A 22731-nucleotide genomic window follows, 5' to 3' on the forward strand; every position below is an offset into this window, starting at 1 on the left:
ATCTCTTACAACACTGGATACCAGTATTTGAAGATTAAGCTCCCCAGCTGGGGGAGATTTACCTTCAATTTTGTTGTGTCCATCGTCACATCTCTGATCTGTGTGTTCTGACGGTAGGGAAGCCTCCCCACTGTCGGAATACGATAACACAGCATGGAGGATTCCCCCATCCACTTTGAATGGTGAGGATGGGAGAATCGGGTCAAATTTTCTTGCTCAACCGGTAGGTTGAACGAAAAAACTTGACTCCTCTATGGCCAGCTTAAGCCACTGTACTTCATTCCTAAAAATCGTGTCCTCCACGAGTATACACGCACACATCCTCCCTTGTGTATAATTAACCCTGTGACTGAGCAGAATGTCTTTAATTCCTTTCTGTCACTCTTATCAGATTGCATTGTGGAATGATTCTGCCTGCCTAAAAGGACAGAGCAAATATTGCAGCAAGGGTTGGCACCCTTACTGTGTTTGTGTATTCCCTCTTCCAGCGATGAAACAGCTGGTTAGCAGCTGTGCACATCACCCTGGGAACCTTCGTGCTGGACAGTTGCTCCAGATGTTCTTAGAAATAATTGCGTGGGGGGTGGGAGATGCCTTTCTCAATGACACCCTGTCTGAATCTCTCATCTTTCATTTGTTCCCCCTCCTGCCTTTTTATTTCATGTGTCTTTCATATGCATTTTTCCTGCTTGCCTCATTTTCTCAAACTCCTGTTTTTCATGTGCAGGAAGGTGTTTGTCTCATTCTAACATCCCTCTTCCGCTCTTTTGAGTGTTATTCATTACGCTAAATATCATCTGGCTTGAAGTACGTTACACAACTGGCTTTGAATGATTTTAGATCCATAAACTGCCAATTGTATTTTATAGCATGGTTTTAAAACATGCTTGTAATGGCACTGTCTGCTCCAAGAGTGATATTTTGGTTATGGATGGATGCCGATGAGCTGAATCACCTTCTGTCCTCTATCTGTCAGCGACTCCAGCTGAGAGATACCCTTAGTTGCTGGGGCTCTCAGATCCTAATTTCCCATTGAAGCTAGCTACTACTGATACTACTCAATGCTATTGTAAAAGTATAGCCACTGGTGTTCCTGGAAGATGACCAAGCCTTCTGCTAGTTACCCAGACCTGAAGTAGACCTGTTTTTCTCTTTCGTTCATCGACGGACACAATATAAATCATGATTCATAAATCGTAAACTACTGGGTTATATTTCCTCCTCCAGGAGTAGGACTAGTCAGTTACAAAAAACACCTGGCTATGCACATGGGCCGTCCTCATCTTGGTATATCCTGGCTGGAATCTCTGGTCCTAGCAAATTTTTTTTCTCCTTCCTTTTTGTTTTATTCTCTTGGGTGATCTACAATCAACTGATGTGCTGGGCTACGGGCTAGATAATCTAAATCCAGTGGTCCCCCTGAGTGCAGCGGAGTCTACTCTAGCATGTGTCCTACCTTCAGGAAAGATCTGGCTGGTCTCCAGCTGGTGGCCATGTTTGTGTAGCCCGATGATGTCACGTTGGCCATTTTCCCTTAGTCTGGGAGACGCTGGAGACAGCTGAAGCCATATGGGGATGCTGAAGCTCCTCCTCTTCCTCCTCAGTTTCCTCTTCCTGTACACGGGACATATGATCTGGGATGGCGTCCATGGTGATGCTGGGTCCGAATTCTTGGTGCTCCTCTGATCGGTAGCGTGAGTTCTTGAGGGTCCCTGTTATCTGATGATAGGTACCCTGAACCTTGGGGGGATCCTTTAGTGGTGCCAAAAGATAATTTTTTTACTGCAAGGTCTTCCTTTCCTTATGGAGCCTCAGGGTCACATCTCCCCCCACTGACCCCCCTCAAGGGGATGGCAGGTCCCTCGGAACCCCAGCTTCCCATGATTGCACGGACGGTGGTCCTGCAGTCCTTAGTGTCCCGGGTGGAAGTTGGGTGTGGGCAAAGGCCCAGGAGGAAGCGTCCCCTGCCTTTCCCTGCTCAGTCTGTCTCATCTGATCACCCCCAGATCCATCCGATAATGAGGATGATTCTTCCATGGTCGCAGCAGCGAATTAAAAAGTGCTGGTAGACGCACTTATCACTGCAGTGTGTGGGACTTTAAAAATGGAGGATACAGCTGATGTAGCCACAGATGTGGCTGTGTTGTTTGGTAAGCATAAGTAACCTCATACTCCAAAGGTGTTTCCTTATGTGCCTTATTTTGACAGGTTTCCCTATAAGGAATGGGAACAGCCAATATTACCCTTTGTGGTCCCCAAAAGTTTTGCTGTAGGAGTCCCTTTAAAAAAGTGTACTAGTCCACCAGTGGTGGACAATCCTGTTTCCAGGTTGAACAAAGCTAACATGATCCCAGTAGAGGAGTCCCCGTCCTTTAAGGACCCGGCTGACAGGAAACCAGAGGCTGTGGCACGCAGCATGTTTTCTATGGCTGGTTCGACATTGCGGCCAGACTTTGCCTCAGCCCTGGTGTCTCAGACCCTAACTGAATGGTCCAAGATTTTTACGCCAGGGCTTGGGGGGTGCTTATTTTTATTGAGTGGACCAGTTGGTCCATGGGCTACAGCTTTGGACAGTATCCTCGGCTCAGGCTTCTTCCGCAGTTCCTGTGAGGAATCCAGAGTGAGGATCTTCCAATCAGTCTGGTGACCATAAACGTCCTTTGGGGGCTTCCTTTCGAGGAGATCAGTTGTCCCATGGGCTTATCTACCATCCTGCTTCAGTCACTAGTTTTAATGTCCTAGCTATTGAAAGCCAGGTACTGAGGGATAGAGGTCTGTCTGGATCAGTGATCACTACTATGATGAAGGCGAGGAAGTCCTCTTCCAGCAAGATATGCCATTGTACGCGGAAAGCGTACATTTCTTGCATCGCATACTAGCTCATTATGAAATACTTACATTAGAACAAAGCCCCGACAGGGTTGCCCCGGACACCGCTGAGGTAGCTGACATCTTCCCTCGGCGTCTCTTCTGGGTTCGGCGGCACCTGCGCTGAGTGGTCAGGGCCGCGATGACGCCACTCCTGCACATGCGCGCGAGAGTTCACTTTCTGGCAAGGAGCTCTGAAGGTCCGCCCGACCTTCAAAATGCATGCGCCGCTGATGTCAGCTGCTGCATGCAGGGCGAATATCTCCTAAACCGTGCAGGTTTAGGAGATATTAATTTTACCTACCGGTAAGCCTTATTATAGGCTTACCTGTAGGTAAAAGTTAAAAAGCTTTAAAGGTCAGGTTCCACCTTTCCCTGTCACAGAGCATTATACTCGGGCGCTGAGTGCTTCTTGGGCCTTCTGTCATCAGGCATCAATGTCGCAAGTTTGCAAGGCGGCCACTTGGTCGTTGGTGCATACCTTCTCAAAATGATATAAGGTAGGTACTTTGGCATCTGCAGATGCTTCTTTTGGCCGCAAAGTATTGCAGGCTTCTGTTTAAGTGCTGTTCCCTCTTGAGGGGTGTTTTTTCTTTAACCTTTTGTTTTTCAGACTGAGCTCCTATGACCCCGTAAATGCTCCTGTGTCCTGGTTAAGGGCTCTTATGTTTAGTCTTGGGTTATTTTCCCCACCCCTCATTTTCCTTTTGGCACTGCTTTTGGACGTCCCAGTAGTTATGATTTATGGAGCACTGTGTCTGTCAATGAACGAAAGAGAAAATGGGATTTTTGTACTTACCGTAAAATCCATTTCTCTGAGTTCATCATCGGACACAGCACCCTGCCCTCTTTGGAGTTCTGATACTTCTAATACTGCTTGCCATTAAACTGAATACCTAGCTTAGAGAGGGGGGTTATATAGCAAGCTGAGGACTGCCCATGGGAGTAGCCAGGTGTTTTTTGTTCTGCCTAGTCCTACTCCTGGAGAAGGCAATATAACCCCAGTATTTATGATTTATGGAGCGCTGTGTCCATAGATGAACTCAGAGAAACAGTACAAAAAATCCCCCCCCCCCTTTTTTTTTTTCCCCCACATCACTTAAAAATCCTATGAATTCCTTTATTGAATATAAATTCTAATGAATTGAATGAAACAGGACAATATACAGTTCCTCCACCAAAACTTTTTTGTTGTCGTTATTGGTGCATCACACTTTTGATGCCAAGTAATCCAATTTTTAGGAAGCATTAAGTTAGCATTAGGTCAAAGTTGCTTCCTGTAACTTTAAAGCCTATGTCATGGAAAAATTATAAAAAAAAAAAAAGTGTAGGGTTTTTCCCTCTAAAGAATCTGTAAATACAGAAATAATGCAGGTATATCTGCTAAAAATGTCCTGTTGTGGGCTGACTCTTTTTAGAGCTCGTTCACACTTGTGGCAGGCCTTAGTGCCCCTCTGCGAAGCTATCTACAGTGGGTTGCTGTTTAGATGGCAACTGACATGTGGCTGGAGGACAATGAGGCCCCCCTCCCCAGCTTGTTTTAACCCTAAAGAGCCTGCACTTACATGCCGCAACAATGTGCATTGCTTGCATTTACAGGGCAGTTGCAGCATGGCCTAATTCACTTAATTTGGTTGCATTTGGCGGCAACAATGCCTACATGCTATATAGTTTTTGTCGCTAAGCATTGCAGCTACAGCATATGTACAATCTCATCTGGCCTCAGCTTAATTGCAGTGGTAAAGTGTAATTTCTCTACTATTTTTTTCCACTTACCCTAAGCCACAAGGGCATTTCATCAAATTGTTTTTGCTAAAACAGCAGATGTTTGAATCAGAAATGTTTTGCCAGTATGTGGATGTGTAAGGACAAAGCTGCACTGAGCACAATGACTGCAAGGACTGCAATGCACTGTGAAGTACGATAACTTGTCAGCCAATTTGTACCATTATTTGAAGTAGATTCACTTAGAAATTCAGCATGGATAGGTTTATTTCCAATGCTATGTCAACGTTTGAAGTGCCAAAATGGGAGACTTCCTTAACATTTCCTCAAGTTTTTGTCACTCAAGAGTACATTCCAGTGTTTCCTAATAATCCATTGTATTTGTGGAGTCTGGAAAAAAAAAAAACAAAGCTACAGGAATTTCTTTGGAGAGTTGTCTGTTGAGTCTGAAAAAGTATGGTTGATCAGAGAATAAACTCTCTTGAGAGAGATCTCTAACTCATGGGGGAACCCCCATTTTACAAAATTCTCAAGAATAACATTAGCTTGGCTCCAAAAAGCAGCGTTGGCAGATCGAAGTATCAGTGTCCAGTGTCTGGCTTTACGACAAATCCATTGTGAGACTATGATGGAAACGGTCATTATGCAGATAAGTACTGCAATCGATTGGTTTGTGATACAAGTTCCTATCTGATCTGCTAAAAACTGATGGGGATCCATTCTTCATCTGTCTGACATATTGGATTGGATGACAGATGGATGTAAACAAACAGGTGGTCCGTTTACATCTGACCACCCATAGAGAAAAGCAGGCTGTGTCCACTCTGCATCAGCGGAGCAGACACGGACTGGTCATCCGCCTGCTCTGATCAGAGATCAGCTGAGAGATCCCCCGCTGAACAGGCAGATCCTCTGGTGGAGTCCGCCAATGTGAAAGGCCCCATATGCAAATTATTCTATAAATTGTAGAAGTCAATCTTGGGGGTCCTGCCATGTAAAGATAACATTATCAAAGTACCGCCACCATATTCGAACTTGCTTTAAAAACAATATTGCTGTGTGCAAAGGTTTTTTTCATAATTGGCTGTATAAAGGTTGGCATAGCTGTGTTCCATTCATACCCATGGTGATTCCTCGTTACTGCTTGGAAAAATTGTTTGTCAAAAAATGGTAAATTTTGAGACTTTTTACAATCATGTGCGATTTAAACTCAGATAAGCCATCTGGTATGTTAATGCAAATCAATGCCTTCCTAATAACCAGTAGCCCCCTTATCATGGGAAATAGAGGGTGCTGACGCTCTTCTCTCTATGTGGCTTGAGGTTCTGGTCGGGCCCTCTGCATCCATCCTACAATTTAGGACTGCTGGTCCTGCATTGTACAAGATGTCAAAGTGCCTGTGACCGGCAGAGTGGCATAGAGAAGTGGCTTTGGTGGACGGGCATGCAGCTAGGAGTAAGCCTGCAGGTTTGCGGAATAAGGTAATTATAGTTGTTTTCTATGTTTCCCCTGGATCCAACAAGCATTTAACATTTGCAGTACAAGGGGAGCACCTCTTCAAAGGTGATTTTTTTATTTTTTATATTCCTGGAAGTCACAGGGTTCAGGTAAGAGTTAACTGTTGGGGTCTGTTGAGGGGGGTAACTTTAAGGTTTGTGGCCAAGTGTCCTCTGATGAACTGTTATTTGAAAAGATTGCTTTTTGGTCACCATGGTGCAGAGTTAGGAGCAACTTTCTGTGAAAACTGTATGGATTTTGTTAAAGTACAATTTGTATTTAAATCCTTCATGAAGGCACTAAATATCCTATGCTTCTTTGTTTAGGAAAGGCCTTTGATATCACCTATGTGCGTCTGAAGTTTCATACAAGCCGGCCGGAGAGCTTTGCTTTATACAAGAGGACGCGAGAAGATGGCCCTTGGATTCCCTACCAGTATTACAGCGGATCCTGCGAGAACACCTACCAAAAAATCAACCGAGGCTTCATTCGTACCGGAGAAGATGAACAGCAGGCTCAATGCACTGACGAATTCAGCGACATTTCACCACTGACTGGAGGCAACGTGGCTTTCTCTACTCTAGAGGGCCGACCGAGTGCTTACAACTTTGATAACAGCCCTGTATTGCAGGTATGTGACCCGGTTTTAATTCTTTTTTTGTTAGGCACACTATGACAAGTGAAGGGAATAAATTAGAGTTTGCATGTAAAACAAAAAAGTGTCTTAAGAATGAAGTTCTCATGTTGGCGTTTTTTAAATGTTCTAATGAATAGGAATGCAATTTTGCTTGGTGGTTTTCAATCCAGGTATGTGACCTGGCTGAATATAGCTTTTATTTTACATCATTTGTTTTGAGTGGCACAAATACTAATTTTCACAAAGTCTGCTGCCTCAGTTTTTATGGTGGCAATTTGAAGCAAAGATTTTTTGAGGATGGCCTGGCGTCAAGAAGGGCAGCAAAGAAGCCGCTTCTCTCCGGGAAAAACATCAGGAACAGACTGATATTCTGCAAAAGGTATAGGGATTGGACTGCTGAAGACTGGGGTAAAGTCATTTTCTCTGATGAATTCCCTTTCTGATTGTTTAGGGCATCTGGAAAAAAAGCCTTTTCTAGAGAAGGAAATGTGAGTCCTGTGTCATGCCAACAGTATAGCATCCGGAGACCATTCATGTGTGGGGTTGCTGCTCAGCCAAGGGCGTGGGCTCATAATTTTGCCTAAGAAAACAGCCATGAATAAAGAATGGTACAAAAACATCCTCTGAGAGCAACTTCACCTAACCATCCAAGAACAGTTTGGTGACGAACAATGCATTTTCTAGCATGATGGAGCACCTTGCCCTAAAGGCAAAAGTGATAACCAAGTGGCTTGGGGAACAAAACATCGAAATGTTGAGTCCATGGTCAGCAGACTCCCCCAGACCTTAATCCCACTGAGAACTTGTGGTCAATCCTCAAGAGGCTGGTTAACAAAAAAGCCCCACAAATTCTGAAAAACTCCAAACATTGATTATGGAAGAATGGGCTGCAACCGTCAAGATGTGGCCCAGAAGTTTACTGACGGCATGCCAGGGCGATTCGCAGAGGTCTTGAAAAAAAGAGGGTCAACACTGCCAATATTGACTTGGACTCTGCATAACCCTAAATGTAGTTGTCAATAAAAGCCTTTGATTCTTATGAAATGCTTGTAATTCTACTTCAGTATAACATCTGACAAAAAGTTCTAAAAACACTGAAGCAGCAGACTTTGCGAAAATGAATATTTGTGTCTTTCTCAAAACATTAGGCCACGACTATACAGTCACAGAACAGACTGCTAAAATATTTAAAATGTTTGTTTGTTAGAACAATGTATGGTTTTCTCAACCTACTGTGGATTTCTTTGACTTCTTTTTTTGCAAGATATGTCTTGAAACTGATTTAAGTCTTTATTGCATGGGTGTTCAACCTGTAACCCTCCAGCTGTTGCGAAAAGTCCCTTGAGACATTGCAAGCCACTGACACCTACAAGCATGTCTCCCACAGGCAGAGGTATGATGGGACTTGTAGTTTCACAACAGCTGGATGGCCGCAGGTTGAGCACTCATGCTTTATATACTGTGTTCTCTGTTGGACATTTGTGTGAAGGTCTCCTTTCTGGCTTGTTTTGGATTGCTTACTCTTGCTGTACCATGATGAGAGACTGTTCAAGGACATATGCAACTTTCTCAAGTAGTTTGCTGGTACATGAGAGATCAGAGGGTGAATTAAAAACAGTGTTACTAAGGCCCCATTCACACTAGTGCGACTTGTCCCGCGATTTTGGACCGCAAAATCGCATGACAAGTCGTTTTCCATTATTTTCAATGAGCCCCATTCATATCAGTGCGTTTTGAAGTCGCACCGACTTCAAAGTAGTTCCTGCACTACTTTGCCACGATTTTAATGCATTTTGAGGCATATAGCCTTGCCCATGCTTTCAAAATCGCGGCAAAAATCGCGCCGCGAAATCGCGGCAAAATTGCGTTGCAATAGTGTGAAAGGGGCCTTAACCCACAACAGTAAAATCAGTGTGTATATGCAGTAAAGCATGCTTGTTATACTCACTGTGGAACCTAAGGGTTTAATCCTCTGCATTGTGTAAAAAGGCTGTTTGATCCCTTCCCTGATCCTCCCCTTCTTCCACTGTCCCCAGTCCATCTCCTGATATAACGGAGCCTTTAGAATCACTGCACATGCTCAGTTTTGTGTATATTGCTAAAGTTTTTTTTTTTTTTTTTTCTTGGAAGGCTGGATGTGCTCAGCAAAGGGCTTATACGCGTTGTTCCGACAGGGGGGTCAGGGGTCCTGCAGCCTATAGGACAGTCAGTGTATAATGAAAACGTCTCCTACAAGCTTTACCAGACACTAATAGAAGTCACAAGACTGCTAAATACTGTTGAGAAAAGATATTTAGCAGTTTATATTTACTTAAATAGTTAAATTTCCATGTTTTGTGTACTGTGGGAGACCAGATATAGTGACTGCAGGCTCCTGCGTTTAGTAACACTTTAAAGTATAACTAAAGGCAAAACTTTTTTTCCCTAGTTTTGGATAGAGTGTAGAGGAATTAGAACACCTTTCAGTTTTTTTTTCTGTCTGTGCCCCTGTTAGGAGATTCTCTCTCTATTTGTCCTGTTTACCATTATTTAAAGTGAAAGTAAAAGAAAACCTCACCTTTTTGGGTTGTCCCCAGAAAAGTAACAGTAATCTTCCAATAGGGACATTAGTTCTGGTGACCTGGAGGTCCCCAATGAATTCCCTTAAAGCGGAGTTCCGGCCTCGGGGGTGAAATTTAGATAAAAATACCTGGGACAGTCAGGGCTAGTACTTTCCACAATGGATAGGCTCTGTACTGTCCCGGGTCGTACTTGCCTTTTTAGAAAAAATACTTACCTTTAAAATGTCTTCTCCAGTGCTGCCATCTCAGGTGTGGGCAGCTGAAGCCAGCGCGTCCTCTTCTGCGTCCTCTTCTGCGACGTCTGAGTCCCAGAATGCCCCGCACCGGCCCCGCTCGTCACTTCCGGTGCAGGCGCGGCATCCCTGCACTTATTTTCGGTTTGGCTTTGGGATAGGAAGTGAAAGGAAATCCCTGCAATGGGACACAAATGGCGGGAAAAATCCTGACCGGTGTTATAACCCTCCCTTGCTCTCCAAAATAAAAATTAAGTTTTGCCTATAGTTTTGCTTTAAAGTGACACTAAACACCCACTGTTTAATTTACACTGTCCATTCTAATTCTGTATGTGGTTGATGGCACTGTAAACATAAAAAAAAAAATAAAAATTGAACTACCTTTTTCCAGATTGTTATAAGCTGTCACATAACCCAGAGCTTTCCCAGCCTGTCTGCAGGGGAACATAAGCAGAATGAGCTTCTAGTCCTCTACTGCTGGTCACATGTTCACAATAATAAAAAAAAAAAAAAAAACAGCCTTGGAAATACAGAGTAAAAATAATGAATATCAATAAGCTGTTTTAAATTGTAATACAAATATATATTCAAGTCTTTACAAAGAATATTGCAACAACCTCCATTTTATTCTCCAGAGTCTTTCCTAAAAAAAAAAAAGAAATAAATATATATATATATATATATATATATATATATATATATATATATATATATATATATATATATATATGTGTGTAATGTTTGGGGGTTTGAAATAATTTTCTAGCAAAAAATACTGATTTTATCTTGTAAATAACGTGTCAGAAATAAGCTTGGTCCTTAAGTGGTTAAAACTCCGGTGATTTCTATTCAGTTTTCAATAGAAATAGTTTTTTCTTAAAGTGCTGCTTACATTTTAGAACAGGCTCCTTCAGTTGCTTGCACGTCTGGCTTGATCCTCGGTCATCCGTTCGTAGAGCCCCGATTCCAGTGGTGCACTGCAAATAGCAACTGACTCCTGTGATCACCATCTCAGCTCACTTGTTCTTCCTCTCTATGGGTCCATTATTATGATGGCGGCCTCACCAACCAATGCATAAATATAGGTGGGGGTTGCCAGCCACAGAAGCTTGTTGCATTTTAGATTTCCCCAATTTTTAGGACTCACAGGTAAGATGCAGGCTTATGGACAGCTCTACAGTGTACATAGCAAGTTTATTGGTTTGCTTCAAAAGCAATGTACAGTAACCCATAGCAACCAATTAGTAAACTGAAATCTGGTTGTTTTGGGTACTGATTTTCAGTCATTTTTGGGCACTTGTACTGCCTTACTTAAACTTGTTATAAACCCTTACACATACCCAGTAAAGTGACTAGACTCAGGTAATACACAGACAAGTTGTACCTGTTTATCTAAATATGTCTTTCCCCTACATCCATTTAAAGTGCAGAATGTACACTGGATCTCTGAAAAGTAAGGGACAGAGTGCTGAAGCTACATCAGTGAGCAGAGCTCTGAGAGATGATTGGAGGGAAGAGAGACACCCCCTCCACACAGCTCAAAGCTGTCGATCAGCTGGAGGTCCCTCCCCTGTCACTTTTCTTTCTCTTGGTCAGAAAACTTGTCAAAGTGATTCATGCTGATAGCAGAGGCAGCAGACAGAAATAAGCCTTAGTGCTCTGGATTAAGACAGGTACACACTATAGAGGGATATGCTTTGTTCATATTTCATATCTGAGGTTTACAACCACTTTAAAGTGGTTGTAATCTATGTTACACCACTTGTACCCACAGGTAAGCCTATAATAAGGCTTACCTGTAGGCACTGTGAATGTCTCCTAAACTTGCACAGTTTAGGAGATATTCAGAATGCATGCCAGCCAGTGACGTCATCGGCGCATGCGCATAGAAGGTCCGGTTTACAGTGTCGAACTTTCAGAGCCCGTGCTGTAAACGACCGCTCCCGTGTGCATGTGAAGGAGTGACGTCATCACGGCTGCAGCCACTCACAGCGCCGGAGCCCACGAACCTGCACTGATTCTCTCCTTCTGCCCCCCACCCCATGGCACTTCTGGCCCCTCCTGCCTTCAAAGTGCCCCTATAGGAAGCAGCAAAGTATAGTACTGTATAGAGTGTCCCTATAGCAAGGTAAAAAAACCTCTGCCTTTAGAATCACTTGGTTCCTTCTCTTGCCCAGGACTACATTTCCCATGAGGCATTGCTCCTCACGCATTCACTGGTTCTCTGCCATCTACATACATGTGTGGACGGTGTACTGAGCTGTATGTGCGTTGCACTGTATTTTCTGATATGTAAACAAATAATGCATTCTGTATGCAGAACAACTAATCGGCTGACTGATTAATCAATTATGAAAATAGTTGACAACCATTTTCATAATCGATTAGTTGTCGATTAATCGATTAGTTGTTTCAGCCCTAGATGTCAGCCATCTCAGTGGAGAGCGGGCGCCGCTGGAAGAGCTTAGTTCGAAGGTAAGTATTTCATATTGAGCTGGTATGCGATGCATACTAGCTCGTTATGCCATTGTCTACAGGTTTTTTTTTTTTTTTTTTCTTCCGGGGTTTACAACCTCTTTAATAAACCTGAATAATGTAAATCTCTAGAATTATGTCCCCTTACAAAACATTTAATACATCTACCACATTGATTTTTGTATGTCCACCAACATAACCATAACTGATGAGACCTCACTGCTGTTTAATCTTTTGTGTGTGCAGGATTGGGTAACAGCCACAGACATCCGTGTAACTCTGAACAGGCTCAATACGTTTGGAGATGAGGTGTTCAGTGATCCCAAGGTGCTGAAATCCTATTACTATGCCATCTCTGACTTTGCTGTAGGAGGCAGGTAAGCAACAAAGCACATACTGGATGCCTATGCTTGCATTCATAGTCTTCTCTTTCACTCGGTTATTTTGGACCTGGGTTGGGTTGCTTTGTGTAGAATGATGTGGGTGGTCACAATACTTTTGCAGGACAAGTTGTCTAGAAGCAGCATGAACTTCTCTTGTGGAAGCTGACCTCACTTCCTTCATCTGGAACGCCTGCATTCATTCCATTGCCATTTACAGGCAGCGTGACCTGGCCAACTAGACTGTAGTACACAATAAAAATATATTGTGATCAGACGTAAAGTTTTTCTTCTTTTCTCCTGTTAGAAATATTTAGAGTTTGTGACCTACTCAGAAGTCGGTTTGTGTATGTATAGTGTTTGTGAAAAATAGATATTTTTGTTAATACTGTATATTTATTATAATGTTGTTTGAGCCTGCTCTACTCCCGGCTGACCAAAGCTGGCCCTAGATGGATTTAAATTTGGGTGGTTGAACAGAGACCAGACAAATTTTGATCATTGTGATGCTATCCTTCCTCAACAGAAGCCAATCTTTTCTGTTAAAGAGATAAGCTAGAAAACTTATGTCAATTAGTGCAGCCATTGATTAGTGTATTCTGACAGCAGCAGGTTCTGCTTTCAGACTACAATGCCCCAGTGATTGCTCCATCTCCATCCGCCTCATTTGCGTGGGTGAAGGAATCAGTTTTTTTATTCTGCGCCCTGGGCTGAATGGGGAAAAAAAAAAAAAAACGACCTGTCTTTGGCCTACTTTACTGCTATGAAAAGCAATAATAGTTTATGTTGTGAACAGCAGAAGTTTAAATCTACACATTAGAACTGCATGATTCTGGATAATTTATCTGGATGATTTACTGTTTGTTTTTATTTTTTTTTTTAATTCATTAAAGTGTATATTTTTCAAAAAAATTGCATTGAAAGACTGCTGCGCAAATACAGTGTGACATAAAATGTTGGAATGACCGCCATTTTATTCCTTAGGGCTCTTTCACACGGCCGCTCCGTGTGAAAGCTCCGCTGCGGGACTTTTTTTTTTTTTCACGGAGCGGATGACATTTCCGTTCCGTGTGTTCGCATATCATCCCATCCGTTTGCGGATGATATGCGGACATAATGTAATGTCACCGCTGACATCCGATTTTCCTTCCTTTCCGTTTTTTACACGGAGGAAAAATAGGGTTCTGTTCCGTTCCAAAAAACGGAACAGAACTGAAAGGAAGAAAATCGGATGTCAGCGGATGGTATTCCGCTGACATCCGCAATGCCATTGACTTACATTATGTCCGCAAATCATCCGCAAAAAAATAGGATGATTTGCGGACAAGCGGAGCGGCCGTGTGAAAGAGCCCTTAGGGTCTCTTTTAAAAAAAATATATCTAATGTTTGGAGGTTCTGAGTAATTTTGTAGCAAAAAAATACTAATTTTAACTTGTAAGCAACAAGTGTCAGAAAAAAGCTTAGTCTTTAAGTGGTAAACTGACCACAATTACAGACTGAAGTTTATCCCATTGATCTAAAAGAACTAAATGATACTTGGTTTATAGTTCTCTCCTAGCGCTGAGAAATGTTGGTAAACATTGGAGGCTCAAGATTGTTTTTCTTAACGAATAATTGTGCAGCTCTACTACACATTCGCTTTAGCGATGCACCGAAATTTCGGTAGCCGAAACAGATCGGCCGAAAATGGTGTTAGACTCCATACACACTTGTGCGACTTTGGACATCAAAGTTGCTTGGCAAGTCATTCCCAATGTTTTCCAATGATAACCAATTAAATATGTGCTTCTTAAAGTTGCAGCGACTTTAAAGTAGTTCACGCACTACTTTGGTCCGACTTGAGGGCCATAGACTTCAATGTTAACCCTCAAAAGTTGCATTAAAGACTTACTTGAATTTTTTGCATTGCAACAGTTGTGCAATAGCTGTCCATTATCATTGGTCAAAGCCAAAGTTGTATCTAAGTTTCACCCATCTAAAGTTGCACTCCAAAGCCGGGGCGACTTTGGAGTAGGGCTGCAAATAACGATTATTTTCATAATCAATTAGTTGACCGATTGTTTTGATCAATTAATAACCATAAAAAAGGTTAAATGTATAATTTAGCTAAAGCGGAGTTTCACCCGATTTTGCGTTTATTTAAAGTCAGCTGCTACAAAAAGTGTAGCTGCTGACTTTTAATAAACACTCACTTGTCCCATGATCCAGCGATGCATCTCTAGTATGGGCACCCGGCTGTGGCAGCTTGTGGTGGCTTCACAGCTGGGTGCGCACTGCGCATGAGCGAGCCGCGCTGCGAGTCCGGAGTGGACAGGCAATCTTCTGGGACCTCTGACATGTCCCAGAAGATTGCAGGAAGGGAGGAGAACTTCTACTCAAGCCGCCCGAGCAGAAGTGGGAGAGGGTACCTGTCAAATCTAGGTACCTGCTCCCCCCCCCCCCCAATAAAATGACATGCCAACTGTGGCATGTCAGGAGGCCTTAAAACGGAAGTTCCATTTTTAGGTGGAACTCCGCTTTAATATGTAAAGTTAAAAAAAAAAAAATGTATTCTTAAATATCTCTATGCAGTGGTAACGATAAATAACCAACTATATGGTTAGGGAGCAAAATCGCTAATCCACTCTGGGAATAACAGACAGAAGAGATATACTGTATATACTGTTAGAGGTTGAATCTGGTAAATCTCAGACTCGGAGATCACATTTTTTATTTAAAAATAAAAGTCAGAACTGTATGACAAGGGAGACTGCCATACATAATATATTAGTCAGGTGGCTTGATAAAGGCAGCCTGCGCCTGCTGTCACTTATGCTGGCCATACAAAAACAATGTCTTCCTTCATAAAAATTTTCATTTTAAGAACCTTCGTTCAATTTTCTAATCGTTAGTGGGGTCAAATCAACGTTCGTTTTTGACCAGTGACGGGTAAATTTGAAAGAGCAGAATAGAAAACTTCTTGGTCAAAGGAATTTCCAGACAGTGTTTGTGGTTTTCGTTCAGAAATTACATTCATTTTAAAACTGAATGTTAAAAGCAAGTGAAATTTTCAAACATTCTTTTATTCGGCGAATGTACAAAGATTTTTCGTATGAATATTCTCGTCCGAAAATCGATACGTGTATGGCCAGCATAAGGCTCAGTTCACCCCTGTGCAGTTTACGTCTGATTAGTTTCTGCAGTGCTTTTTGCTGTGCGTTTTTGTGCACACGATTTTGCTGTGTTTTCAGTTTTTGCACTTTTAATGCTTTTTTTTTTTTTTTTAATGGCTATTTTTTTGTTGGGCAGATTAAACGGCAAATCGTGGCAAATACGCACTACATGCTTTTCTGCAGCTTCTCCATTGAAATCTATTGAAAAGCAAAAAAAGGACCGTTTTGTGTTGGAAAAAGTCTTGACCCTTTCCAATTACGCAGCTGGTGAAAAAAGCATAGATGTGAACGTGTCCCATAGTAAACCAGGTTAAATGAACTGTAGTGTGTTTCTGTAAAAAGCACCAAAAATGGCAAAGGTGTGAACCAAGCCTTAAGCTTCGTACACACGATCAGATTATCGACCGATCTGTCGTCCGTTTTTTTGTGGCATGCTAGTCTCGTGGAAAGTGAAGAGGTTACTTTCATACGAATTTTCCCGTACGACAGAATTCTACTTCAGAAGTGATGTCATGTGTTGAATTGTTTTGTATGTGTTTTCTTTGCTGAGCATGCCTAGTCTTGCTCTTACGTTTTTTTCGGACGGAAACTGTGCTAATTAAATGAAAATCGGATGTTGTGTTGACGTACGATAAAAATTTTATACCCTGCACATCCAGTTTGTCACCCAAAAATTCGTAATCGGCTGTCGAAAGCACTATACTAACAATCCGAAAATCGGCAGATCGTTCGTCGGATGACATTTCCCTTCCGATTTTCGTATCGTGTGTACGGGCAGCAGCATGCTTTTATTTGTATCACCTGCCATAATGGGATTAAAAAAACTAAAATTAGCCCTTTATAGTACAAAAAGAGCAGATAATTGCTACTATAGGGGTTCATTTATACTGCAAAACAGTGAAAGTAATAATCTATATTACTTATACCATAGATATATAATAATAAATACACCCAGCCAGAAGTAGGATATATGGGCATTTTAACTAGAAGTCAGACATGAAGCTATATGAAGGGAGTCGGGTCAAAACTCAACTTTAGTTCCTGTAAATCCCATTTGTATATCGGCTTTTTGACTGCTGATTCACTATACAAGGTATTAGAGTGCACATGTTAAGACATGCAATCCTTGCTTGCCATCACTGGTGCACTGATTGACAATGGGGTCACTTTAAGGGTATGCAAATGCAGTCCGTAACCCATGTCATCCAATCAGAAATCAACATTCCTTACTTACTGCAGGCCAAGAACTTTGATCCATTGCAGCCATTCAGAAATGCTTTCAGTAAACTGATATCTGCTAGAGGGCCATAGCACAGTACATACCAACATTGCTTTTTCACTGCTTTAGTGAGTAAACCCGTGATTGGCTAAAATTTCAGAATAGCTTTGATTATTCTCCACCCTTGTGGCTATTTTATAAAGCTAGATTTCACAAGTTGTAATTCTTTTTTTTTTTTTTGGGCTGAGGCAGGCCTTAACTCTGGACATCCATATGTTCTGGTATGTAATTGCCCTCTTCATGTGTTCCCACACATCTATGGGAACATTCATGGGAATGTGTTCTTTAAGTACAGGTGAATTGGCTGCAACTGAACACATGGGGGTGATTTACTAAAACTAGAGAGTGCAAAATCTGGTGCAGCTCTGCATAGAATCCAATCGGCTTCCAGGTTTTTTTTTTGTCAAAGTTTAAATGAACACACTGAAGTTAGAAGCTGATTGGCTACCATGCACAGCTGCACCAGATTTTTGCACTCTCTGATTTTTTTAAATCTCCCCCATTGACTCTTAGTGTTTACTGTCATTTCATATTGCATAGATTGTTTGCCCCATATAAAATACCTGTAATAAATTATTATTAAAAAATATTACCCAAATGTTAATGTAAAAGCACAGAGATAGACCAGCCTGAACACTTTATCATTGCTCGTAGCCTGAGATTTTTCTACATTTTAGCTCTTTAGGCCCCTTGCACATGGGGCCAACCAGCTGCAACTGCGTCCCTCCCTACTTTTTAGTGTCCCCAGGAGGGACATGTGCAGCATCCAGCCCCTCTGCAAGCAGTCTGTCAAACTCTTCTCCGTTCCTATCCTTCGTTTCTGAATGCACAGGGCCCTAAAGTGCTGGTACCACTAGAATACACCATCCGGCCACAGCTAAAGACTGACAGGCTGCCTGTAGCAGGACTGGATGCTGCACTTGTCCCTCCTGGGCACCCTGCAGCTAGATGGCCTCATGTGCCCAGGAGCCTTAGGGCTCTTTCACGCGGGCGGTCCGATCAGATCCGCCTGTCAGTTTTTTAGGCGGATCTGATCGGATCCTCCATGCAGCTCTATGGGGCAGAGGATGTCAGCGGAGACACCTCCGCTACCACCCGCTGCCACCCGTATCCGATCCTAGCTGTGAAATCTGGACGGATGGAAACCCTATTTTTCCATCCGTTCAGGTATCGGATCGGATGAGAACGGACAGGCGGTCCGCTCTCATCCGATCCCCCATAGAGAGCAGCGGGGACTGTGACACCTCCCTCTCCGCACTGCAAGCGGAGACGGAGCTGTCATCCGCCGGCTCAGCGGGGATCGCGGATCGATCCTCGCTGAGCAGCGCGGATCGATCCTCGCTGAGCAGCACGGATCCGCCTACGGAGGCGGACCGTGTGAAAGAGCCCTTAGATTGCATTTTGATGACATGTTCTAGCCACATATTTGAGGACCAGGGTGTTTTCGACAGACTGCAGCCAGGCTGATAGAACCTCAATAGAAATCCATGGCTTGGTTTTAGTCCTTCATACAAGGAAAAAGTGTGGTTGACAGTTGACAAAAGGTTAATGATGAAAAAAAAACATCCAGCAGCTACATATCCATATTGTTTCACTATAAAGCTTCTTCTCCTCAAATCACCCCTTGCATGTGAGCAGTCTTCCTGCATTTGTTCCAGCAGCCAGTTCCAGCAACAGTGTGTATGGTTTCTCAGGATACTCAGTGACAGGAACAGTTTTGTTCTCTATAAAAACATTGTTGAATAATCCAACATTTGTAGGGTGGAATTCCTCTTGAACTCCTTTGTGTAAAATTAACTTGGACCTTCCATGTTCCCTCTCTTTTTCAGGTGCAAGTGTAACGGACATGCCAGCGAATGTGTGTTCAATGAATTTAGCAAGCTGGTTTGTAACTGCAAACACAACACATTCGGTGTCGATTGTGAAAAATGTTTACCCTTCTTTAACGACCGACCCTGGAGGAGGGCAACCTCTGAGAGCGCCAACGAGTGTCTTCGTGAGTGAGCTGTTCCTTAAACTTGCCAATGCCACTTTGCATTACTGTCTCTTGATTATTGAAAACAATATTTTTCCCAAAGCTTCTGTAATGCTGAGGATTTGTGACACAAGCAAAACATATATGCTTATTCATCCAGCATGCTTTTAAGTTCAGTTTAAAGGATAAGTTCACTTTTTGAGGTAAAATAATAAATGCACATTTTTTTGCAGGTCAAAAATATGTGCATTTATTATTTTTTTTTTTTCCAAGGGACCTGCAGAGCATCAGCAGATCACGGGTGTAATGCCAGGCTTCTGCAGACTCTCAGGATAGTTGTCTGCCCGTACCTCCAATACGGGCAGGCAGATACGTGAGAGCAGGAAAGTCAGTGGATTACAAGAGCGCTCACAAACTCTCTTCAGAGAACTACAAGCCGTCAGCCACGATGGCTGACAGCGCTTTTAAGTTTAATCATTCACATGTCCGTGCTGTTTTCAAACTGTTAGTGGGTGCAGGGAGAGGGAGTGCACGCCGAACATGTTACACCCTAAATACGGGTGTAACATGTTCAGAAAGGTGAACTTGGACCACAAATAGATAACAAAGTGCCACATTTTTGTGTAGTTGGTGAAGTAGAGAACTCTACATGGTAATGGCTAGTCAGTCAAGGTAATATTATTCTTCACTCTGGGATTTAGAAGGTGGGAAATGAGGGCTGTAAAAACAAGTCATAATTTGTCTTAACTAGATCTCTTTTCCATCACCACATTTTAGGTTTTGGGGAATAATACATTGACTAATTTGGAACTTTCTTTATCTGACCACACTGCCACAATTGTGCAGTCTGCAATTTAGTGGGATGACGCTTGTGACATAGGGTGTATACTTATTTGTCTATACCAACATAGAGCACTGGAGTAGAAGGCCATGCCGCACATGTCTAATGATAAAAATAGCTATTTTAAGGCATTTCCAGGCAAAAACTGTTAAAAAAAAAATTATGTATATGGTGGCAGAGGACTATAATTTATAAAAAAAAAAGCTATGACATTTAATATGGACTTAGTCGAATCATCCGGCTACTGTCTTCTGCCTGCCTCCAGCTACACCTGAAGCTGGTTCTTCCCAACTTGCACACCATATTGCCAGTTCTGTATAAGTTATTCCAGTTGAACCTTAGGCTACATAGATTGGTGTCTGGGGCAAACCTTTCTAGAGAGGCACCCACTTTGAATTGTGGGATACCAGGGTGGGGGATCATGCATAAGCTCAGGAAGTTGGGGTTGGAAGGAAGAGTGTTTGGGTGCTTTCCAAGTTTGTAACCATTCCCTACTCTGTTCAAAATAAAGCATAAAAATAGTTTGAGCTATACTTTAAAACACATTATGGAAACGTTACAATGCTGAAGCTGTCTGAAAATCAAAACTGGAGCAGCCAGAATCTGGAGCAGATGTGCATGGCAGCTAATGTATTTTAATTTTCAAAACTTAAAGCAGAACGAAGCCCTCCTGTTCTTTATAGTTAAGGAAGCTTCCATCTTACACTCTGATCTCCATACAACGACATCTTCGATCAGTTAGGACAGCAGCCAATTGATGGCTTGACAGTTTAAGAGTAGAAGCAGCTGTGACACATACTTTTTCATTATTTACCCTATCAAAAATCAGTTGTGGATTTTTAATGTAATATGTACTCTGTTATATGACACCCAATGGTATATTGTCCTTGACTTTTACTGTACTCCTTGATCAACTATGTACAATCATCTATGTATTATATAATCTGTTCTGTTTCTTCTTTTTTTTCTTTAGCCTGTAATTGTAATGGTCGCTCCCAGGAATGTTACTTTGACCCAGAACTGTACCGTTCTACGGGCCATGGTGGCCATTGTAGTGGCTGCTCAGACAATACAGATGGTCCAAACTGCGAGCGTTGCAGAGAGAACTACTATCGTCAGAACGACGACGAGCCTTGCCTGGCCTGTAACTGCAACCCTGTTGGTATGTGAGAACATCTTTAAAGTGTACATCATTGATCATAAATAAAAAAAGAATGTTCCGTGGATTTGATGATTACAAAATGTATTTCTAAAATGTCTGTACTTAATATAGATGTACTTAACCACTTTAATACAGGGCACTTCCCTCCCTTCCTGCCCAGGCCAATTTTCCCCTTTTAGCGCTGTTGCATTTTGAATGACAATTGCGCGGTCATGCAACACTGTACCTACACCAAATTTGTCATTTTCCCCCCACAAATAGAGCTTTCTTTTGGTGGTATTTGATCACCTGTGGGTTTTTTCCTTTTTGCTAAACAAATAAAAAAAGACCGAAAAGTTTGAAAAAAAGTTTTTTTGTTTGTTATACAATTTTGTAAATACGTTTTTTCCTGCACTGATGAGCACTGATGAGACTGCACTGACAGGCACTGATGGGGTGGCACTGATGGGGTGGCACTGATGGGGTGGCACTGATGGGGTGGCACTGATGGGGTGGCACTGATGGGGTGGCACTGATGGGGTGGCACTGATATGCGACACTGATATGCGACACTGATAGGTACTAATAGGCGGCACTGCTGGGCACTGATAGGCGGCACTGCTGGGCACTGATAGGCGGCACTGCTGGGCACTGATAGGCGGCATTGATGGGCACTGATAGGCGGCATTGGGCACTGATAGGCGGCATTGATGGACACTAATAGGTGGCACTGACGGGCACTAATGGGCACTGAGGGAGCGGCACTGATCGGCACTGACGGGCGGCACTGATGGGCACTAATGGGCACTGATAGGCGGCACTGGTGGACGACACTAAAGGATGGCAATGATGGGCACTTGTGGGCAGCACTGATAGGGAGGGCACTGGCGGGCAGCACTGATGGGGAGGGCAAAGGGGGGCTCCCTGAGCCCTGATTGCCATCCCTGGTGGCCATCCCTGGGGTCATGGGTGGGCATCCCTGGGGTCATAGTGGGTATCCCTGGTGGATCTAGTGGCATCCCCCCCACCGAGGGTCTGCACTGGTAATCAATGATCTGATTACCAGTGCCGACCCCCCCCCCCCCCCCTGTCAGGGGAGCCGCCGATCGGCGCTCCTTTACTCGTGCCTCTCAGGCACAAACTAAGGAAAGCCGATCAACGGCTGTTCCTGTTTTACTATGTGACCAGCCGTGATTGGACACGGCTGATCACATGGTAAAGAGCCTCCGTCAGAGGCTCTTTACAGAGATCGGAGATGCAGGGTGTCAGGCTGACACCTCGCATCACCGATCGCCGCTCTGCGCGCCCCCGGGGGGCGCCCAGAGCTGTGTTATCCTGCCGCCGTCATATGACGTCCGGTCAGGATAACACAACCACATTCCCGCCGTCATTCTGTCATAGGGCGGGCGGGAAGTGGTTAATATAGATGATTTTCCTCTGTTGAGCTAAATGTTAAAAGGTTGAATCTGTATTTTACGGTAATAGAGTATACAATCTTGCTTGTAATAGTTTTTGCTTTTCAGATTATTGCTTCTAGATGTTGATGGAATTAATATTTTATTTCTAAGATGGTACTGCTTAAAGCAAACCTGGGAAATATGGAGGAGGATACCATTGCTTTTTCCCTTTTTAAAAAAAAAAAAAAAAAAAAAAAAAAAATGTGGCCACTTGCCTGCCTCAGGCTTTAATGCTTTCAAGTTAATTTTCAGTGCTTTGCTTTTTTCTTAGCTATAATGTTCTGCAGTGGCATTGACGCACCCTGTGTTAAATATGACACATTTAATATATGTGCTTGTTCTATACTTAATGCCAGTATTATGGGTTTCCTTTCCTGAAGGTACCTCTGGCTTCTTACAGAATGGCCAGGCTGTGTCTTTTCCATCCTGCTTTGCTTTTAATTAGCTGCTCTTGCCCACAGCCAGATTCCTGCCACTGGCCTAAATGAGCAGCCTGACACCAAGGTCCTG

General features: G+C 43.0%; 1 protein-coding gene across 1 annotated transcript in view; it reads left to right on the forward strand.

Moving 5' to 3' along the window:
• Window positions 1-22731, forward strand: part of LAMC1 (laminin subunit gamma 1) — a 208627-nt gene that overhangs the window by 127375 nt on the left and 58521 nt on the right. Inside the window, exons 2-5 of the mRNA XM_082266581.1 lie at window positions 6417-6721; window positions 12243-12373; window positions 18637-18803; window positions 20597-20785. Coding sequence (XP_082122707.1) covers window positions 6417-6721; window positions 12243-12373; window positions 18637-18803; window positions 20597-20785 — 792 coding nt within the window. The remainder of the gene's footprint in view (window positions 1-6416; window positions 6722-12242; window positions 12374-18636; window positions 18804-20596; window positions 20786-22731) is intronic.

The sequence above is a fragment of the Pelophylax lessonae genome (assembly GCF_965119305.1).
Source record: "Pelophylax lessonae genome assembly, chromosome: 8".
NCBI lineage: Eukaryota > Metazoa > Chordata > Amphibia > Anura > Ranidae > Pelophylax > Pelophylax lessonae.